The 20,254-nt window shown below is 39.6% G+C and overlaps 1 protein-coding gene across 2 annotated transcripts in view; it reads left to right on the forward strand.

The window, feature by feature from the left end:
• Nucleotides 1-1,434: 1,434 nt before the first annotated feature.
• Lancl3 (LanC like 3) overlaps nt 1,435-20,254 on the forward strand; it is a 110,232-nt gene continuing 91,412 nt past the window's right edge. For both annotated transcript variants that reach the window (XR_006151382.1, XM_042702448.1), the window contains exon 1: nt 1,435-2,071. Coding sequence is in view for 1 of the 2 variants with exons in the window: in XM_042702448.1 (XP_042558382.1) it covers nt 1,499-2,071 (573 nt within the window). In the remaining variant the exon portion in view is untranslated. The remainder of the gene's footprint in view (nt 2,072-20,254) is intronic.

The raw sequence follows: 20,254 nt of genomic DNA on the forward strand, positions 1-20,254 counted from the left end.
CTTTCTGACTGTGAAAGCTTGTATCTCAATGTCTCCCTATCTGAAGTGAACTCAAGGCCTTCAACTTGGTTGGCTTATTTGTTCAGATGGGTGACAACCCCTTGAGTTATGCCTTCAGCCATAATTCTTGTTGGTAATTTTGGAGTTGGATTCTCGTAGAATTTTCTTCCTGGGCTAGCTTCAAATTTGGATTCTCCAAATCCCATCCTTTTAGTAGGTAGTATTATAGGTGTAAGCCATCTTGCCCACCTACAAAACTAACTCATTCTTAATGTCTATTACAGGAGAGATGAGGAAGGAAGTCTCAAAACTAAATATTCCTGGTGTTCTTTTTGATGCCTTTCCTTTTCTTATTTATCAAGCTCTCTGCCTAAAAGTGGATTGTCAACCCATTTTGGTAGCATTGTAGGAAGATGATGGCCCATACTGCCCCCCCACCAAAAAAAAGTATGTGGATGTTTCAGTTCTGGCAATAGTCTTGGCAAAACGGGGCTTTTTACTCAGACATCAGGCTAAACTATTTCATCTTCCTCATCTTTCCTTCAGAAAGAACACTTCTGAAGGAAAAAAGTCCTTCCACACAAAACTTGTCTCTTAAGTAAGTGAAATAGTTGCTCTCAAAAAAGTACCAGAAACATTTCTCTGAGTCACTTTTTTGGTGCCTTACTCCTACCTGACCAAGATAACAACCAAGCTGGTAGAGCACAGAGTTCTTTCCCCTCCACCCCCCAACCCCCCAGACACACACACACACACACACACACACACACACACACACACACACACACACCTTTTTCTAGTACTTTAGCCTAGTTCAGTGGCTTTTCAAACTTTTAGGTGCATGTTGATCACTTTAGCGATCTTGCTTCATATTCAGATTTTTTGATTCAATGAGTCTGGAAATGGAGCTTGAGGTGCTTCATTTTTCACTATGTTCCTAGGTGATGCTGACTTGATCTGCGCACTGATTATCCAGAAGACTCATGGTAGTCATCTCCACTGCCAGGTGTGCTCAAGCCCAGTCTCACCGTGTCCCGCACGTCCCAGGGCTTCTGCCGGGAAGGGGTGGGGGGGAGAGGAGGGCGGGGCTGGAGGAGTGGCGCGACTCCGCACAGGTCCTGCCCGAGATCACCCCGGCCCGTTGGAGAACGAAGCGGCGGAGCTGCGACAGCCCAGGAGGGGGCGGGTTCGGGGAGGGCGCGGCCTCTGGGAGGGGAGGGGGGCTCCCGACGCGCATCGCTCGCGCTCGTCCGGGCCAGTCAGGAGCCTGGCGGCAGAGCGCTGCCCCACTTGGCCATCCTCTCCGTGCTTCTTCCTCGCGCCCGCCTCCTCTTGTCACCTCCCCGTCTCACTCTTCTCGCGCCATCCCCGCTGCCTACATCGCCATCGGAGTGCCACAGACAGTCAGAGGTGGGACTGTGGGCTGCAGGACGCACCCTTAAGCGATCCCTATCTGGACCTTGTGGGGGTGGGTGGGTGGGGGGACACGGGCAACAGCATGGACACCAAGCGCTGCTTCGCCAACCGCTTCGATGACTACCAGGGCAGCCTGCTGGCGGGTCAGTGCGAGGAAGCGGTGGCGCCCTTGGTCACCGCCACCATAGAGCGCATCCTCCAGGAGCTGCCCCCACTTGGGGGCGGCGCTGAGGCCCGGGGGGCGACAGCTGCCGCGAGCAGCTGTCAGGGTGGGCTGTACAGCGGTGTAGCTGGGGTGGCCTACATGCTGTACCACGTCTCTCAGAGCCCACTCTTCGCCTCAGCCCGCGAGCGCTACTTGCGCTCGGCCAAGCGCCTCATAGACGCGTGCGCCCGCGCTGAGGAATGGGGCGAACCGGACGCCGATACTCGGGCTGCTTTTCTGCTCGGGGGTGCGGGCGTGTATGCCGTAGCCACGCTCGTGTACCACGCCCTGGGCCGGTCTGACTATGTGCAGCCCCTGGGCAAGTTCCGGGCTCTGTGTACCATCTGCGCGCCAGTCTCCTTCCTGGAGTGCGGCTCGGACGAGCTCTTCGTGGGCCGGGCGGGCTACCTGTGTGCAGCGCTGGTGCTCAAGCAGAAACTCGCCCAGGAGGTAAGAGACAACCCCGGCCGCCAGAGGGCGCTCGCCGCATACCCTGCCCTGCCCCACCACTGGCCCCGGGTGGTCATTGTGTGCTTCCCAGACTCCCACAGGATGGCCTCTGCTTGGTTCTCCCGCATCTCTTTGTTACTCTTTGTCTAGCACTGTCATTTCTTCCTTCTCTTGAGCTTTATCCTCTGCTTTGGTCTGGCTCTTCTTTCCCTCTCTTTTGTTCGGTCCCTCATTTGTTGAGATTCTGTATCTTTGCCCATTCCTGTTTTATAATGAATGTAGCATTCTCCTGTAGATGCTTCTTTGACAGCTAGCTTTTGGGGGGATGACAGCTGGCCTGTCAAGAGAGATTTGAAAAAGCAGGAGGAAGTGGGGGAAACAAACCAAAAAAGATAGAAGGAATTTCCTTTCCTTTGACCCTGCTGTCAAAATTTGTGGCACCTGCAACATTAGAGTACTGGAAAAGTAATAGAACTTGTAGGGGTGAATGTAGAGGTAAGTTGTTCCTGGCTCTCTGGAGTCTCTAACCAAGAATACCTACCCAGATGTAGGTCGGATGTGCTTATAATTATATTTATCTCATAAATTCTCTCAAATTTTGCATTTGAATGCACACACGTAGTTAGAAATGTGCCCATGGGGTCAAATGTATATCTTTCCTTTCTAACTGTGTGTTTAATGGCCCTCAAGGCCACACCATCCTTAATGGCAGCTTTTCTAAATGAATAGTTCGGTGGCTTCTTGAAAGGAATTGAATTTCACAAATCCACGCACACATACAAATGCAGGGTTTTATTCTGGATTCACTTTGAATATCAAGGGTGGATATTAGAAGACACTGTGCCACTTCCTGTGGAGTGGGAGGGGGGACTCTAAAGGATCATAGTAACTAGCACTGAGAGAAAAGCACTTTCATTCATAATCCACTGGAGCCACGTATTGTTCTAGGGAGGAAATGACACATTTAGCTTGATTCTATTTGGGTGAGAAAAGCTCTTGAAGAAAAATTAAAGGGATACAGTACATTTTAAAACTGTAATTAACTTAGATAACCTCAACCAAAGTAGACTTGGTATTTTTTTTTAGTTTGTAAGCAGATGAGGTTTATTCAAGTGAGAATAAAAAAGATTACTAAAGAATGCGTACAGTGCCCTGTTGGGCAGCAAAGGTCTGTGTGACAAAGTTGTCTTGAAATAGTTCACTCAGCTTCTGAGTCACTGTTGTCTGCTAGCAGTTTCCCAAGGGCCCTTCCAGTTGTATAAAAACCTTTTAGAAGGCCACAGATCCATTTGCATATCATTTGCATTGCATTTGCGTCTGCTTCCTAGACCTTGCAGTCTGGTGGTAGGCAATTTTCAAATTCTTTTTTTTTTTCATTTTGTTTTCTTTAACCTTGCTTCTTTCCCCTTTTCAGGCCTTGGGGGCTTTTCTCTAGAATGAAATGGCAGAGTTGGGAGACCCACCAAAGCATGCACGTGGAAACAGAGCCCAAGGACGCTGCACAAAACCTGGTGGTTCAGTGCCAATTTACAGCACTTATCCACAAAGACATTTATTAAGAGCTTTCTTCTGCCTTCCTGCCAAACCAGATCTGTCTTTTTGTACTAATCAAGTTGAGGTGCTTTGGCCCCTGCTCCCAGGAGATGGAAGAAGCTCTCAAGATTGGAAACAAAACGAAACAGCTCATAATCTTTTAGATCAGCTATTCCCAGTGCTAGTCTCAGCTTTACTGATTCAAGAAATTCAGACTTGAAAGGTGTACATCAGGCCAGGCTAAGCATTGCCATCCCCGCCTCAAAATCCTTGCTAGCATACAGCTTTTCCCCAGCACCAGATCCTTAAGCCTTGATTAAAAAGGATTTCTCCCATGTGTCATTTCTCTGAATAATCTGTCATAGAGCCCAGGTTTCTGTCCTTCCAATGTCATTTGTATTCACCTTCCCCTGGCAGTTCCCTTAGCTATCACCCTAGTTAATATCTTCTCCACAATACTTGGCACATCTTTTCCACCAGATTCATAATAGAAGGGGTGAATCACTTTCAGCTGGGTTATCCCTCTAAGCCATTCTATTCACCTTTAAGAAATCTTCTTTAAAACACTTTTTATTATGTCATTTCCCTGCTCGGCATCCTGCACTAGCTCCCTATGACTTTATCTCTAATGATTTCCCATCTCATAGCTGAAGTTATGCTTCTTAAAATGGCTGGCGAGGCCCCACATGATCTAGCCTCCTTCATTCCTACTTCATTTCTCACTCACTCTTCAACCACATTGGCCTTCTTGCTGTTTTAGGCATTTTCCTGTCTCAAGGTGTTTGTACTCTCTGTTCTCTCTCCCTGGAACACTTCCCCTTGGTATTTTTATAGCTAGCTACATGACCTTGTACAGGTCTTTACCTCTTCGGTGAAGTCTCTCTTGTCTGCCCTATTTAAAATTGTAATCCCAACCCTTGTCTTTTCCTTTCTCACTTGTTTTGTTTCACTCCGTTTATTTCTCTCTTCACTATTAGATGTAAATTCTATAAGCATAGAGATTTTTTGTTTCATTGTTAACACAGTATCTGGCTCATATTTAGGTACCTAACTTTTCTTGTTTCAAATACTGTCTATGGCATGGCTTAATGTATATTTTATCTTTAATGGTGTCCTACTGATCAATATTTTCCTTTATGATGGTGCTTCTGGTGTTATATTTATTCTTTCTTGTGGCTGTGTAAAACTCTATTGTGTATAGGTACCACAATTTTTGGATCCACTCATCTATTGTAGGGCATCTGGACTCTTTCCATAATGGTGTCATATTTAAAGAAATTCTTTACTACTGCCGGGGCCTCAGTCATTAGTTTTTGAATGAATCGAATGAATTATAGTTTGTTTCATTTTTTTAAACAAATGTTTCCTCAGATCAAGTTGAACCATTATATCAGTACTTCTGAAACTAATGTGAGTAGGAATCACAGCGTCTTCTTAATTAATATACAGATTTTGATTCAGTCTTGAGATAAGGTCTGAGCTTCTGTGTTGCTAACAAGTACCTACATGATGCTGATGTCCTTGGTCTTTGGACCATGATTTCAATAGCAAGACAATATGATGCTGCATGGGTTTTGGTACAATATCAGCCCTATCTATTGAGACATGCTGCCAGGTTTAATTCTATAAAGGCCTATTACTATGTTCTAGCATGCTAAGAGGAATTTATCTCAAGACATAGAATTATTTGACTAAATTATTTCAGTCTTTAAAATATGTCATGCAATTGATTATGTTTCTCATTTTGTGTTGGATACAAGGATAATCACCAAAATTGTGGGCCACACAACCTTGCAGGCAGCGCCTTATCACATGTGTTTACATAAATCAGCATTTATTCCTATTTACCTTAAATTTTCTGTTTTCTTCCTTCAATTTGATTTTTTTGCTTCTACTTATGTTTATAAGTTTCAGACATGTTCAAAGGGTGTGTGTGTGTGTGTGTGTGTGTGTAGGGAGACAGAGATAGACATATAGAGAATCACCCATCTTTATAATACATTTACATTTTAATTCAGCCTTCTTGGAAATAAAGGAAATAGCTTTGAGAGTTTGTCAGGCAGATATCTTTGAGCAGTAGGACCTCCAAAGCCCCCAAGTAATCATGCCATAAAAGTTTGTACTAGATGTGTTCTACATTCCACTGATTGGTGGAAATGTGGCAAGAAATAGTGGAGGGACTAAGGGGAGGCCTAATACATTGGTTAAAACAACTGTCTCTGAGTGATCCTAGACCTTTAGGCCTCAGTTTTCTCACCTGTAAATTGAGTAATAAGAATTCTGAAAGCTTTAGGATTCTGGGGCTTTAACAATGATTCTTCATTGGATTATCATACATTTTATTCATTCATTCAGTGAATATTGGGTTTCTCTGTCATACTATGTATTTCACTAGATCCTGGGATTCAGTAGAAAGTAAAATTTTAAAAAATATAATTTGGTTGTAATATGTGATCTGAAGGAAGTAAACAGGAACTATCTGGGGAAAGGGGAAAGAAGGCTGAGCTGCTACTTGAGATGGGTTGGCAGGAAGGTTTTTTCCTGTGGAAGAGATGTCAAGTCTCATCACTATAGCATGAGAATGCAGTGGTTGCTCCAAAAGCTGCCATTCCAAGAAAGAGGGGACGAGGTAGGAAACAGCTTAGAAATTGCAAAGAAATGGAGGAAGTCCAGAATAACTGGAGCATGAGTGGGGATATATATCCCACACATGCCGGGGAAAGTTCAAAGCTGTGAACAGGCTAAAATAAGATCTTATATGGCCAGGTCAGTAAATGTCAGGAATTTGTTTCATGTTTTAACACAGGGATATATGGATCTTATTTACCTTTAAAGAACATCACCCTAGTTTTCTGTACAGAAAATGGATCAACAGTATTAAGAATTATGAGATGCTGGGGATGTAGTTCAGGGGTAGAACACGACCTTAGCATGTGGAAGCCCTGGGTTTGATCCCCAACACCTATCTGCCTGTCTGCTTGTCTGTCTGTCTGTCTGTCTGTCTGTCTGTCTGTCTAATCACAAGGAGGACTTGTTTTGTGACTCTAATCCCCCTCTTTTTTCTTTGACAAGGACTCCTTTTCCAGTCTGATGAAACCTTCAGGGCTTCTTAGAAAAACATTTTTATGTGTGTAAAATAAAACCCAAAGGATTATAGAGGAAGACAATTATATTACAATTAGACCACTAAAATATGTGATTCAGTAGCATACGCATGTTTTTATTAACACATTAAAATAAGATGTTGCAATGAGCCTATGATTATAGTACTTCCGAAACTGTGATGACAGACAATGATATTTTGAGATCTCTCCAACAACTACAGTGTGATATGAATGTACTTGCGATTTGTGTAGGGAAGTAATACTGGTGGTTGTGGACTACATTTGAAATAAAGAGAAATGCTCTGTTGTTTAAGTAAGGTAAGAAACACGGATATGATTCATTTTGAAAGTTTCTGTGATGACTAGCTAAAGGCCTAGCATAGTGCTTGTCATGTAGTAACTAATAAATCAATCACAGCCCTTTCTGCTCCACTGACAGAAAACCCTAGGTAATTATGAATATCAGATAAAAATTATACTCAATACAAGATTCCTATGTTCTTGCTGTGATTTAAAAACTGTGAAGCTGTTAATTAGATCCTCAATGTATTTCTTAAGGCAAATGATGAGCAACTGTAGAAGAAGAGAAACTTTTAGCTGAAAATAACAGAATATCCAAAAAGAAGTGATTGGAATCATACATGGTGGCATATGCCTGTAGTTCCAGCATTGGGTTAAGAAAAACACTTGAACCCAGGAATTTGAGACTAAACTGGGCAGCATAATGAGTCCTTGTCTCAAAAAAGAAAACTGTGATTGAGACCATGGGAATGTTTATTACTTCACTTAACAAGGAATCTAGAACTAGACCATACATACCATGGTTGGTTCAATGACCCCAAAGAGTTAACAGACCCAAACACTTTCTAGTTGCTTTCTTTGCCATTGTTGTGGTTTAGTTGTATCCACCCTCAGTATTCAACAAGGCTGCTGCCATTGCAAACATCATATTACTTTACAAGTGATGTAGAAAGGGGGAGGGTTCGAAGCATTTGTCTGCCTTTTTAATCATGTAGAATGTTTTATCCTAGAAGAATTTCCCTCTGACTCATTGCCCAGTACTTGATCCCTGGCCAGTTCTAGTTTCAGGGAAAGCTAAGTGTCTTTGATTTCTAACCTCTAAAATTGGACACAAGTTCTGATCAGAAAGAAGAGAGAAGGAAATAGTTGTCGAGAGGAACTGTCTGTCTTTTGGCTTATTTGATAAGATCCATGACCTCCCATTGTAATGGGGTGGGGGTGGAGATACAGCTAGGAAAATTCCATAGTGAAAGTGAAGATAAGCCACCAGTGAAAACCTCAACACCAGGAGAAACACTGTCTCCTTATGCATATTTCTTGATTTTTTAAATATATATATGTATATATATATATATATATATACATATATATATAATGCAATGTGTGTTTAAACCTAGTGCAGAACTTTGTGATAGTGGTGGTGGTGGTGGTGGTAGTAGTGTGTGTGTGTGTGTGTGTGTGTGTGTGCATGTGCGCTTCGTAAAATGACCTCTTGTATCTATTCACTTGTTTCTCTTTGGTGTTTTTCTTCCCTTAGGTCATCTTCCTATCCAATGGCAACTACAAGGTGTTTTTGTGTCAGCTAGCTGTCAAACAGAAGCAATTAACTATTAACTAAAATTAAAGAAAGTAAATATTGGGAATATATTATGATAGGAAATATTTGCGCTTTGTCTGCTATCCTTAAAAATTACTGCTGCCTTCATGCCAGGCTACTCAGGAAGGAGGCTGAGATCTGAGGATCGTGCTTCGAAAAGAGCCCGGGCAGGAAAGTCCATGAGACTCTTATCTCCAGTAAACTATCAAAAAATCCACAAGTGGAGCCATGGCTCAAGTGGTAGAGTGCTAGCCTGGAGCAAAAAGACCCTTAAGGATACTGTCCAGGCTCCAAGTTCAAGCCCTGGGATTGCCCCCCCCCCCAAATCCCAAAATGTTATTACTGCCCTCAGATTCAGAAAATCTCAGAGGATACAAGTTAGCCTCCTTTGAACTAATAATTGTTAAGTTTATTCTTTAAAAAAAATATCTTCTGGGTGTGGGTGGCTCATACCAGTAACTGAACTTTGATCTGAGGGTCACAGTTTAAACTCAGCCCTAGCAGAAAAGTCTAATACTATTATTTCCAATTAACCACCAAAAACAAGAAGTGAAGTGGAGCTGTGGCTTAAGTGGTAGAGCACCAGCCTTGAGTGAAAAAGCTAAGGGACAGTGCCCAGGTACTAAATTAAAAAACTACAGTACTGACACCAAAAAAGGAAAAAAATGCAAAGAAATTAAAAGACCAAAATAAGCCTTCTAGAAACTACTTACATTTTTATCCACTTACACAAGTCATCATATTATACATATATGCTACAGATTGCTTTCTTAAGTGTATCTTGAGCATCTTTGTACATTCTGCATAGATGTCTCTTTATATTGATTCCATTTAATGGATATAACATTATTTAACTCTTATTGATGGACATTTAGAATGCTACAGCTTTTTTTCCTTTTCTGCTATCATAAATAATGCTATAAAGAACACACATATATGTGTATGCAGCATATAGATATGTATGTATATTTATGTTTTACAAGTTTATATATAGGGTACATTATTAAAGACAAAAGTGCTGAATCAGAGTTTACGTATTTTTTTCCTTTGGTAGGGATGATCAAATTATTTTGCAAAAATGCTATATCAATTTCCATTTTCTCTGTTAGCGTTTGAGCATTATCTGTGCTCTTTCCAGCACTAGATTTCATTGGACTTCAATATATGTCTAACAGATAAGTAGAAAATGAGGATGGATGTCTTTAGGATAAAGAATGAGTTTCCTTATTGGTCATTTCATTCTACCAAACAAAATGCTTGTGCAGGATTTTGCTCCGTAGTTTGATTTGAGATGTCCCCATTTTCAAAGCACGTATATGTTGCATACTGTGTACAAAAACCCTGATGACTAGCTTGAAATAGCAACACCATTGCAGAAGTTTGATTTTTGTTGGCCAGGTACAATTTGTAATTGCCTGATTATACATTTACCAGAAAGTGAGACACAGTTACAGGCTTCAGCATAGATCCTTTGTCACGCACAACTCAGAATGTTGTGAATGCTGAAAGAATGTAATAGGAATTAACAATGACAGATCATTTATTTCTATAATTATAATAAGCATTTTGTGGTATTATATCACTTTTTAGGCACTTAAGTGTAACTTCATTTATTTTACATTTTTATTTTTACTTGATAGGAATAATTATATGCCAGGTGTTGGTAGTTCACACATATAATCCTATCTAGTTATGAGGCTGAGATCTGAGGACTAAGGTTCCAAACCAACTGGAGTAGAATGGTCTATGAGACTCTTCTCCCCAATTAACTAGCAAAATGCCAAAAGAGGAGGTATGGCTCAAGTGGTAGAGTGACAGCCTAGAGCAAAAAAAAAAAATGAGATTGTGAGATCCTAAATTCAAGCACCAGCACAAAAAAAAAGAAGAAATTATATATACCTATGGGCTACAGTGTGATATTTCAATACATTTCTACATTCTGGAATAAGTAAATTAGGTCAATTAACATATCCATCATTTTATATAGTTCTTTTTTGGTGGTACTGTGGTTTGAACTCATGGCCCCACAGTTGCTAGGCAGGTGATCCACAGTTCCAACCTTGTTTTTCACTGATTATTTTTGAGATAAGGTCTTGCTTCCTGACTGGGTATTCACCTGGACTACTATGTGATTATTTTTGGCTTCCTGCCATTGTTAGGATGACAGGCACATATCATTGTGTCCAGATTCCCTCCATAGACAAACAAATACAGCAACAGCAACAGCAACAACAACAAGGTGATAGGCATGCTCCACTGCATCCAGCTATGAGTTGAGAAGTAATTTCAACAAGTTTTCTGCCCAACTGGTCTCACACTTCTTTTCTCCCATTCTCAGTATTCCAAGTAGGTGAATTACAGAGGTGACCTGCCTGCACTTGACTCACATACTTACTTTTAATGATGAGAATATTAATAATTAACTGTAATCACCTTGTTGTGGAGCAGATTATCAGGATTTATTTCCCTTCCTTCCACCTCAGTCCTGCCCCTCTGGTAGCTACAGTTCTCCTGTCTACTTCTGTAAGAAGTAGCATTCTTCTGTAAGAACAAGATTCTATATGTCTATCAGTTAATACTATTAACAACCTTATGACATGAGCATCAATGCTATCTTTTTTTGTGTGAAAATAAATACTGTACAGAGGGGTTACAATTACATGGGCAAGATAATGAGTACATTTCTTACCAAGCATTGTTGCCTCCTCGTTTGTTTCCCCTTCCTATCCCTTCCCATCTCCCTCTCCCCGACCCCCCATCCCTCCCCCCCCCAAAGTTGTAAAGTTCATTTTTCAACATAACAACTTGTACTTCTCATTGTTGCAATGGGTCTACCTGTATCCCTATTTAAATGATTTGTTTTTTCCCTTCCCCTCCACAAATTATACCAACATCAAATACAGTGAAAGCAGGGGTTATATTGTGTGGGAGGGACATCCAAAGCAACAAAGAAATCATCTTATAAATACGTTAGAAACAATCCCATGAAATTAAAAAAAAAATTTGAATACTTATCTTGGGATTCATTTCGCCTAACATTAACTTATCTGACCTTTTCTGCTTGTCTCAGACATATACTAGTTATTGCAAATAAGGGAAACCATGGTGCCTGTGTTTGTTTGGGCCTGGCTTACTTCACTTAATATAAATCAATGCTTTCTTCACAATATTTATGAGGAAATTGAAGCACAAAGAGAGTGAGGAACTTGTTCCTGATCACACACTTGGTTAGTGGTAGAAATAGAATTTTGCCCTTCACATTAAATTTATGTTTTCAGTTGGTGTTCCTCATGGTTTAATATCCAAACTCTGAGACTTGCTCAGAATCGAATTTGGGCTCAGTGGTCCTAGGGGGAGAACTAAGATTCTACTTCCCTAATGAGCTTCTAGGTAAGGTTGCTGCTGCTGATCCATTGAGAAGACTTAATACTAAAGCTCTAGCTCCCTGTTTTTCCCACCTTTAGTTTTGCCAGTTGTAGGGCTTGAACTCAGGGCCTGGCCACTGTCCCTGAAGTTTTGTGCTCAAGACTAGCACTCTACTATTTGAGCCACAGCTCTACTTCCAGCTTTTTGGTGGTTAATTGGAGATAAGAGTTTTACAGACTTTCCTGCCTGAGCTGGCTTTTAGCTGTGATCCTCAGATGTTAGCCTCCTGAGTAGTTAGGCATCAGCCACTGATGCCAGGCTTATTTTTCCTTTTATAGATTTCCTATTAACAGTTTAATGGAACTCAAACATCATGATTTTTATCATTTGTCCCTTTTATGAGAATGACTTTTTTCACAGGTTCTAGAATATTAGCTTTTTGGTTTGCAGTTCATGAAGCAGGAAAGATTCACTGCTTGGTACATATCCTGGCAGGTTTGGGAATTTTGTTTTCATGTTGAATAAGAGAGTGAATTAATTTCTTTTTCTTAATAAATATAATTTTGTATTATGTAAGCCAGTTTTTACATTTTATTTAAAAGCACAAATAAACCACTTTCCACTAGTTTAAAAATTATTTCACAAAACAATGAAAGAAAATTTATTATAACATTCTCAGATCAGGTAGAAAACATGAGCTAGATCCCACTCTCACTTTCGAAATATTCTAGTAATACCATAAAATCGTTCTTCTGCATCAACTCTAAATTAATTTTAATTGAAAATTATCAAACATTTTCCTTTTTATTTTTAAATATTTTCTTATGGGATGATTTTAACAGACATACTCAAGTCTATTTAGTTTTAGATATAATATATGTATATATTTTCATCTCTTAATGTACATTTCATAAAAACTCAAATGTTCTTGGTGTTGTCATTTTTTTGAAGAGGATGTGATTCAAAATTTCCTTACTACTGAATAAGTTGTTGAAATAAACATAGTAAAACTTGTTGAAATGTACTGAATTTTAATTATTTTGCCAATACCATAAGCTCCCACTGTGCTATAAGAAGTTATTCATGGAATTTTATTGTGTTTATTACCCTCTAAGTGTAAAAATGACAGATTGAACTAATTTCTTATTAACATATTCCTATTAATTTCTTATTAACTTTTTGGCTACTTTCACTTTTACTGGTTAAATTAATGAATGACATTTATCAAGTGACTGGCTACTATACAATACATAGTAGTTTTCTTCCAAGAGGCAGGGATATCCTTTCAAGTCCCCACAGGAGTATGGACAGTCTCTTAGTAATTTGGCTCAACAGTCTCTGATGTGTCCCAAGTGTTTCTCTTCATTCGAATTGACCTCTAACCTATAGTTGTCTTTAGTTAAGAACAGTGCCTTAGCAATTTAGTTTGCACCAAGAAAAATAAAACATGTTATTCTTGTGCATATCTATGTATATCTTCCTCCCACTCATCTCTTCCAAGTATTTTCTTTACGGATTTAGTTACTAGGGAAACCTACAAGTTAGCAAATGCCTTATACTTGAGATGCTAGCTACATAGACAAACTTAATTTTCCACAACACACTTGATCTTTCTTTCTCTTTTTTTTCAAGCAAAACAAAGGAGTGTTTTATATAAGATTAGACTTTTTATGAATAGCTTTTCCATTCAGCAACTCAGACAAAATGAATGACTTTGACACACAGAAGTGTGAGTACTGCTATCTGGGCCATAAAGAAGCTGCATCCCAGATGAAAGATAAAAGTCTTACATATTTCACTGATGAGAACATCATCTAAATGAAAGATGGCAAAAGAAATATTGGCCATCACATTAATGGGCAGGTAGATGTTAACTGTGTCCATTTGCTGGCTCTGTTGCTTTGCATGGGATGGATTTCTCATGCTCAGTGGTGTGTTGAAACCCAGTGTCCATGGCAACCAAAGCATTGCCCATCTCAAGCAAACACTATGGGGAACAGCTGAACTGCTATCCACAATGATTTTAGGAAGGAGTCACATTGCTAACAGACTTTGTAGTTATTCAGGACACAAGAGATCCAATGCCAAACCAAAAATGACGTATTTTCCTCATGTGCATTTCAACAACACACAATTTTGTTTTTAAATTGTTTTGTTTCCTTGTGAGACAAAGAGAATTACACATTTCGAAGATACCAATTGAAATAGACGTGTATCTGTTAAGACATTAAAACAGAGTAGTTAAGAACACAAAGTCCAGATTTAAGTAGCCTTGGGATTGAATCCTGGCATCAGATTGCAGTCACTGATTGAGCTTAAACAAGTTCCATAACATCTCTGAGGCTTAATTTCTTCCTCTTCAAAATGCAATCCAGGCAGCTATACCTACCTTTTAGGCACGCTAGGAAGAGCCGTTGAGAATGAGATTATGTTTAGCAGAGGATTCTCTAGGTCCAGAGTAAGGATTCTGTATGTATGTCAGCTGTTCACATTATCACTATTTTGAATATTATTACTGATGTGTAGTGAAACTCTATCTTGACCAAATAAATAGTACAAATATTTTTTTCAGATCCTCAGTCTGTATGATAGTCCCCAGGGTGTTTTTCACAGCTGTATCCAGATGGCAACAGCAGAGCTTTGAGATTTTCACACAGAGGCCAGAAAGGGCTGTAGGGAAATATCCTCTGCTCTGCCACAAAGGAGATTAAGTTGAGCTGCTCAGACAGATTATGTGTTAAAGTAAATTGAGTGTCTGGGATTCACCCCAGAAAGAGGATCCAGTGTGAGTGACTCTCTGCCCTTCCTCCACAGAAAGGAGTCTTTTTGGTTTTAATTTTGTTTTGTTCTGTTTTTTAAATTTAGACTCTTTGCAAAGTTAATATAGAAATTCCCTTTCCTGTGTCTGTGATTTGTACTCCTCAGCAACCATTGAATTGGCTTAAAGCTACTGTAAATTGTTATATTGATGATGTTGGAATATATATGTATTTTTTTGCTATTTCTTCCTCCTATATTTCAAGTGATGGATTCAGAGACCTTGTTTCTATTCTCTTCTTCACTCCTGAAGATTATTTGCATGCATGACATTAATTCAGAATTTCAGATGAAAATCAATAATTGTGACTCTGTTAGAGTGACAAATGAGTTCTCCTCAGCAGGTGTTCCAGATCATGTATACTTGGTAGTATGTTTCAGAAAAGGATGAATACAGCTGATTACTTTTTTGTTTTGTCCGTCGTGAGGCTTGAACTCTGGGCCTGGGTGCTGTTGCTGAACTCTGCAGCTCAAGGCTAGTGTTCTACCACTTCAGCCATAGCATCAATTCCAGTTTTCTTGTGGTTAATTGGAAATAAGAGTCTCATGGACTTCTTCCCTGGCTGGCTTTGAACTGCAGTCCTCAGATCTCAGCCTCCTGAGTAGCTAGGATTACAGGCATGAGCCACCGGCACCCAGCAATTGATGACTGTTTTCAAATGTTTCTTCAGCTTCAGGGCACAGAAATTATTTTTTCTTGCATGAATGCACTTTCTTATTTATATTTGAAAACTATGTGGTAGAAGTTCACTGCCAATTTTACAAACTTAAATCTGCACTTCACTCTTTAGCTTCAGATACTATTTTTATTCATTTCTAACAATGCTTTTAACATTAGCAACTATATGAGGATAATAATCTATACTTATGGATTCTTATCCCTAATCAGTGAGTATGTGTATTCATTAGTTATATTTATCATATTGAATGCCACATACACTGAGTCTGGGACTTGGCTTTAATTTCCATATTGATCTGTTATATTTTTCTCTCAAGTCAGTGATTTTCACACTTGAGTATGCATCAGAATCCCTGGAGGGCTTGTTAAACACACATGGCTGGATTAACTCCCAAATTTTCTGACTCAGTGTGTCTGGGGGTGAGCCTGAGAATTTTCACATTTGTATCCCCAAAGTGTCTACTGTTCTGGAGAATACATTTTGGGAACTACTTTCTCAGACTATACTCTGAAATCTAAGAAGTACAGTTTATGAGGAAGGAACTGTGAAGTATAATCTTACTATCATCATCATCATCATCATCATCACAAAACATGGTAAAGCAGAGGACTAACTGTATAGTAAACAATGTGGTAACAATATTATTTCCATTACAGATGAGAAAATTGTAACTTACTGATTTGGTACCTTCCCCATCACCACACATCTGGTAAAACAGATGAACTTACATTTGCCTGACTATGAAACTTCGGAACTGCTATAAAATTAAGTCAGGTACCCTCCCTATGATTTTATTTTTACTAAGTTACTCACTTCCAAGAAAACTGAGCTTGTACCTTAAGACATATGAAGAAAAGGTTAGCTGAACTAAAATAATCAAAGTCAAAGTATTTAAAACATTTTACTTAAAATCAAATAACAATGGTAATACAAAAATACTTTATATTTACCACAAACTTCCAGAAATCTATGATACTATGAAGATTTAGGAATTGATCCCTCTGGTAGGAGTATGAGTGTGAGTCAGGTCTGAAAGCAGAACTAGTTGCAAGTTTGGTAGAATAGTTAGACTCCTAAATTCTTTTCCAAATCCAAGTAACCAGATGAAGATCTTAGGCTAGGCTTCCTGAAAGCTGACTGTGAGAATGTGGACTCATATGGCAGTTTTTTGTTAATCAGTAGAAGAGTGAGATTAGAAGAAGGAAACAGTGAAGAGTAGGAAGTCAAGCAGTTTTAAGCTAATTTTTAGCCTTTATTTCAGTCTAGAGGGGAAGAAACTATGGAGTATAATAATTATACTTTAAATTAGAAATACACTGTTATACTAGTAATTAGCTCTAGGTGTGGAGGGGCAGGGTATGTAAACTTCTAGGCACTGTGAGTTCTTCTGACTGGTAAAGTAACTGTCTTTTATTTGGGGGAGGGGAGCAGTCTGTCATGGGGCTTGAACTCTGGGTCTGGGTGCTGTCCCTCAGCTCTTCAGCTCAAGGCTAGTGCTCTATCACTTGAGCCACAGCACCACTTCTGGCTTTTTCTGCTTATGTGGTGCTGAGGAATAGAACCCAGGGCCTCACGCATACATGGCAAGCACTCTACCACTGAGCCACCTTCCCAGCCCCTGTAAAGTAACTGTTTTAGCACTTAAGTAGTGCTATTGAAGAAGGCTGCAGGAGAAGCAACATTTGGAGAGGGATTCGGATCCAACAAGAAACACTTCAAAAGAGTTGGCAGGAGCACTTCCCATTTGTTCTTCACTAGGACACTGAAAATCTTTGAAGAAGCCTAGAGGCTCACATTTTCCCCTCCCCTCCTTCCTTTCTTTTTTCCCTCACTCTTCTCCTTTCTTCCTTCCTCCTTTCCTCCCTCCCTACACCATTCCCTCCCTTCATGAATCAGAGAAATTACATGTGAGGCTTAAAGACAGATATTGAGAGCTTCCCAGTGTTGTTGTAAGTGACTCATACCTCTAATCCTAGCTACTGAGGAGATTGAAAACGGAGGGATGGAAGATTAAGGACATTCTGAGCAAAAAGTTCATCCCATGACAACACATGACTAGCACAAGGACATGAATCTGTTAGGGTAGTTTCATAGAAAAATGAGAGATCAAGAGGATCACAGTTCCAGACCCACACCTAGCAGAAAAGTCTACAAGACTCTATCTCCATGGGTGGAAGCTGGATGCATTGGTGCAGACTTGTGATTCCAGCAATGATGGAAAGCCCAAAATAGGTGAATTGAGGTCCAGGTGCATGCCTGGGGAGGAAGTGAGGCCCTCTCTTAAAAATAACCAGAACATGTTGGTATGAATATAAACTAGTAAAACCACTCTGGCAGGTGGTTTGGAGGTTCCTCACAAAACTAAGCTTAGAACTTCCCAAGGATCCAGCCATGCCACTCTTGGTCATCTACCCAGAATGTTACAAGTCAGGATACCATAAAGACACTTGCATAGCCATGTTCATTGCTATTCCCAATAAAAAATATGGAAACAGCTCAGATGCCCTAAAGTAGATAAGTGGATCCAAAAAGTGTGGTACATATACACAATGGAATTTTTATCAACCATTAAAAAGAATAATAAGTCATTGCAGGGAAATAGATGGACCTAGAACCAATCATATTAAGTGAGGCAGGCCAAGCTCAAAGAGACAAACAGTGCATATTTCCTCTCTTAAATGGAAGGTAGATCTAAAATATAAATGGACATGCTAACCTATATATGACTTCAGGCATTCCCACACAAACAAGCAGACTAAAGGAAGATACCAGTAGAGGAGGAATTTAAAGGTATAATTCTCTTGAACATGTAAAATAGTATTTATTGAAACAAATTCCAGTAACTGGAAACATGGGTTACTTATATTATTGGTGGTGGTAGTGTGGTTGTTGTTTGTGTGTGTGTTTTCTTTTTCATTTTCTGCTTCTTGGAGGAGGGGGTAAAGAGGGAGCACAGAAAGGGAGGGAAGAAGGACAAACAAATGAAATCATAGATCCCCCAAAAACAAATCTTCAAAGAAACAATTGCCCAATAAATAAGTGGGCTAAAGACTTAAAGAGAAACTTCTCTGAAGAGGAAAGACGGATGGCCAATAGACACATGAAGAAATGCTCAACCTCTCTAGTTATAAAAGAAATGCAAATCAAAAACCTCACCCCAGTTAGAATGGCTATAGTCAAGAACTCTAGTAACAACAGATGCTGGAGGGGATGTGGCCAGAAGGGAACCCCACTGCATTGTTGGTGGGAGTGTAAACTTGTTCAACCACTTTGGAAAGCAGTATGGAGGTTCCTCAAAAGACTCCACATAGAGCTCCCCTATGACCCAGCAATCCCACTTTTGGGCATTTCCCCAAATGATCACAAACAAGACCATACTAAAGCTAAAGCTACCAGCACAACTATGTTTATTGCAGCATTATTTACCATAGCTAAGATATGGAATCAACCCAGATGCCCCTCAGTAGATGAATGGATCAAGAAAATGTGGTATATATACACAATGGAATTGTACGCTTCCATTAGAAAGAATGACATTGCCCTATTTGTTAGGAAATGGAAAGACTTGGAACAAATTATATGAAATGAAGTAAGCCAGGCCCAAAGAAACATAGGTCCCATGGTTTCCCTTATTTGCAATAACTAGTATATGTCTTAGACAAGCAGAAAAGGTCAGATAAGTTGATGTTAGGGGAATGAACCCCAAGATAAGTATTCAAGTGTTTTTTTCTTTCATCCAATTGTTTCTAACATATTTATAAGATTATTTCTTTGTTGCTTTGTATGTCCCTCCCCCACGGCATAATCCCTGCTTTCACTGTATTTGATGTTGATATACTTTGTGGAGGGCAACGGCAAAAACAAATCGTTTAACTAGGAATACAGGTGGACCCATTGCAGCAATGAGATGTACAAGTCGTTATGTCGAAAAACGAACTTCACAACTTGGGTGGGGGGGAGGATAGGGTAGAGGGAGGTGCGGGGAGTATGGGAAGGGGAAACAAAAAGGAGGCAACAATGCTTGTAAGAAATGTACTCATTATCTTGCCCATGTAATTGCAACTCCTCTGTATGATATTCTCACAATAAAAAAATAAAAATAAAAAAACAAATGAAATCATGGTATTCAATATGTACTATGTAGAAAATTAAGTATGAAACTTGTGGGCAGTGAACAGAGGAGGAAAGTGAAGGAAGGGATGGCACTCTCCAAAAGAGAAGTGTACCCATTACCTGAATTATGAAATGGTAACCCTTCTGCATAACACCTTAATAATAACAATAAAATTATATTAGAAATAAATAAAAATGGTACAAAAATATAAATCTGGAACCTCAATACTACCAAATAAACAAAGCAAAGCAAAAAGATTGACATCAAGTAGCTCATCAAAAATAGCAACATGACATGCAAGTTTACCTGCTGAATTGTGAGCCCTCCACTTCATAAAACACAGACACACTTGGCCATTTTTTCAACTTAACTCTCACAAAGGAGTAGATTAGAAAGCTTGTTATTCAGATGGAGTCAAGAAAATAGAGCAACAGATACTGATGTTTGCAGTGGTGCTCTATCCCAAAATAATAGCAGGTACACTGCCTTGTCATCTTGTAGCAAATCCCACTAATTTGCTAGTTTTCCCACATTCAGAGTTCCAACGGAAGTTTTTATAATGCACCTCTAAAATTGGCACTGTCACTCAAAAGAGAACATTTGATGCAAAAAGTAGGGATTCTAACCAAACAAACAAATAGAGAAACTGAACTTTTAAGGAGCAGATAATGTTGGGAACATGGCATAGTTTAGACTAAAATATCCCCCATGGTCCATGTGCTAAAAGTTTACTCTCCAGCTGGTGACATTGGAAGATGATAGAACATTTAAGAGATCGGGCCTAGTGAGAAAGTTCAGGTTATTGGGAGCATGCCTTCAAAAAAGGTTGTAGGAGGGAGTCTCATTTTCTTTCCTTTGATTCTGACATCTAAGGTATCTGGGCTGTTTCCATAACTTGGCTATTGTGAATAGTGAAGTAATGAACATGGCTATGCAAGTGTCTGTCTTTAT

This window comes from Dipodomys spectabilis, unplaced genomic scaffold (assembly GCF_019054845.1).
Source record: "Dipodomys spectabilis isolate Male_0828 unplaced genomic scaffold, ASM1905484v1 ptg000324l, whole genome shotgun sequence".
Classification (NCBI taxonomy): domain Eukaryota; kingdom Metazoa; phylum Chordata; class Mammalia; order Rodentia; family Heteromyidae; genus Dipodomys; species Dipodomys spectabilis.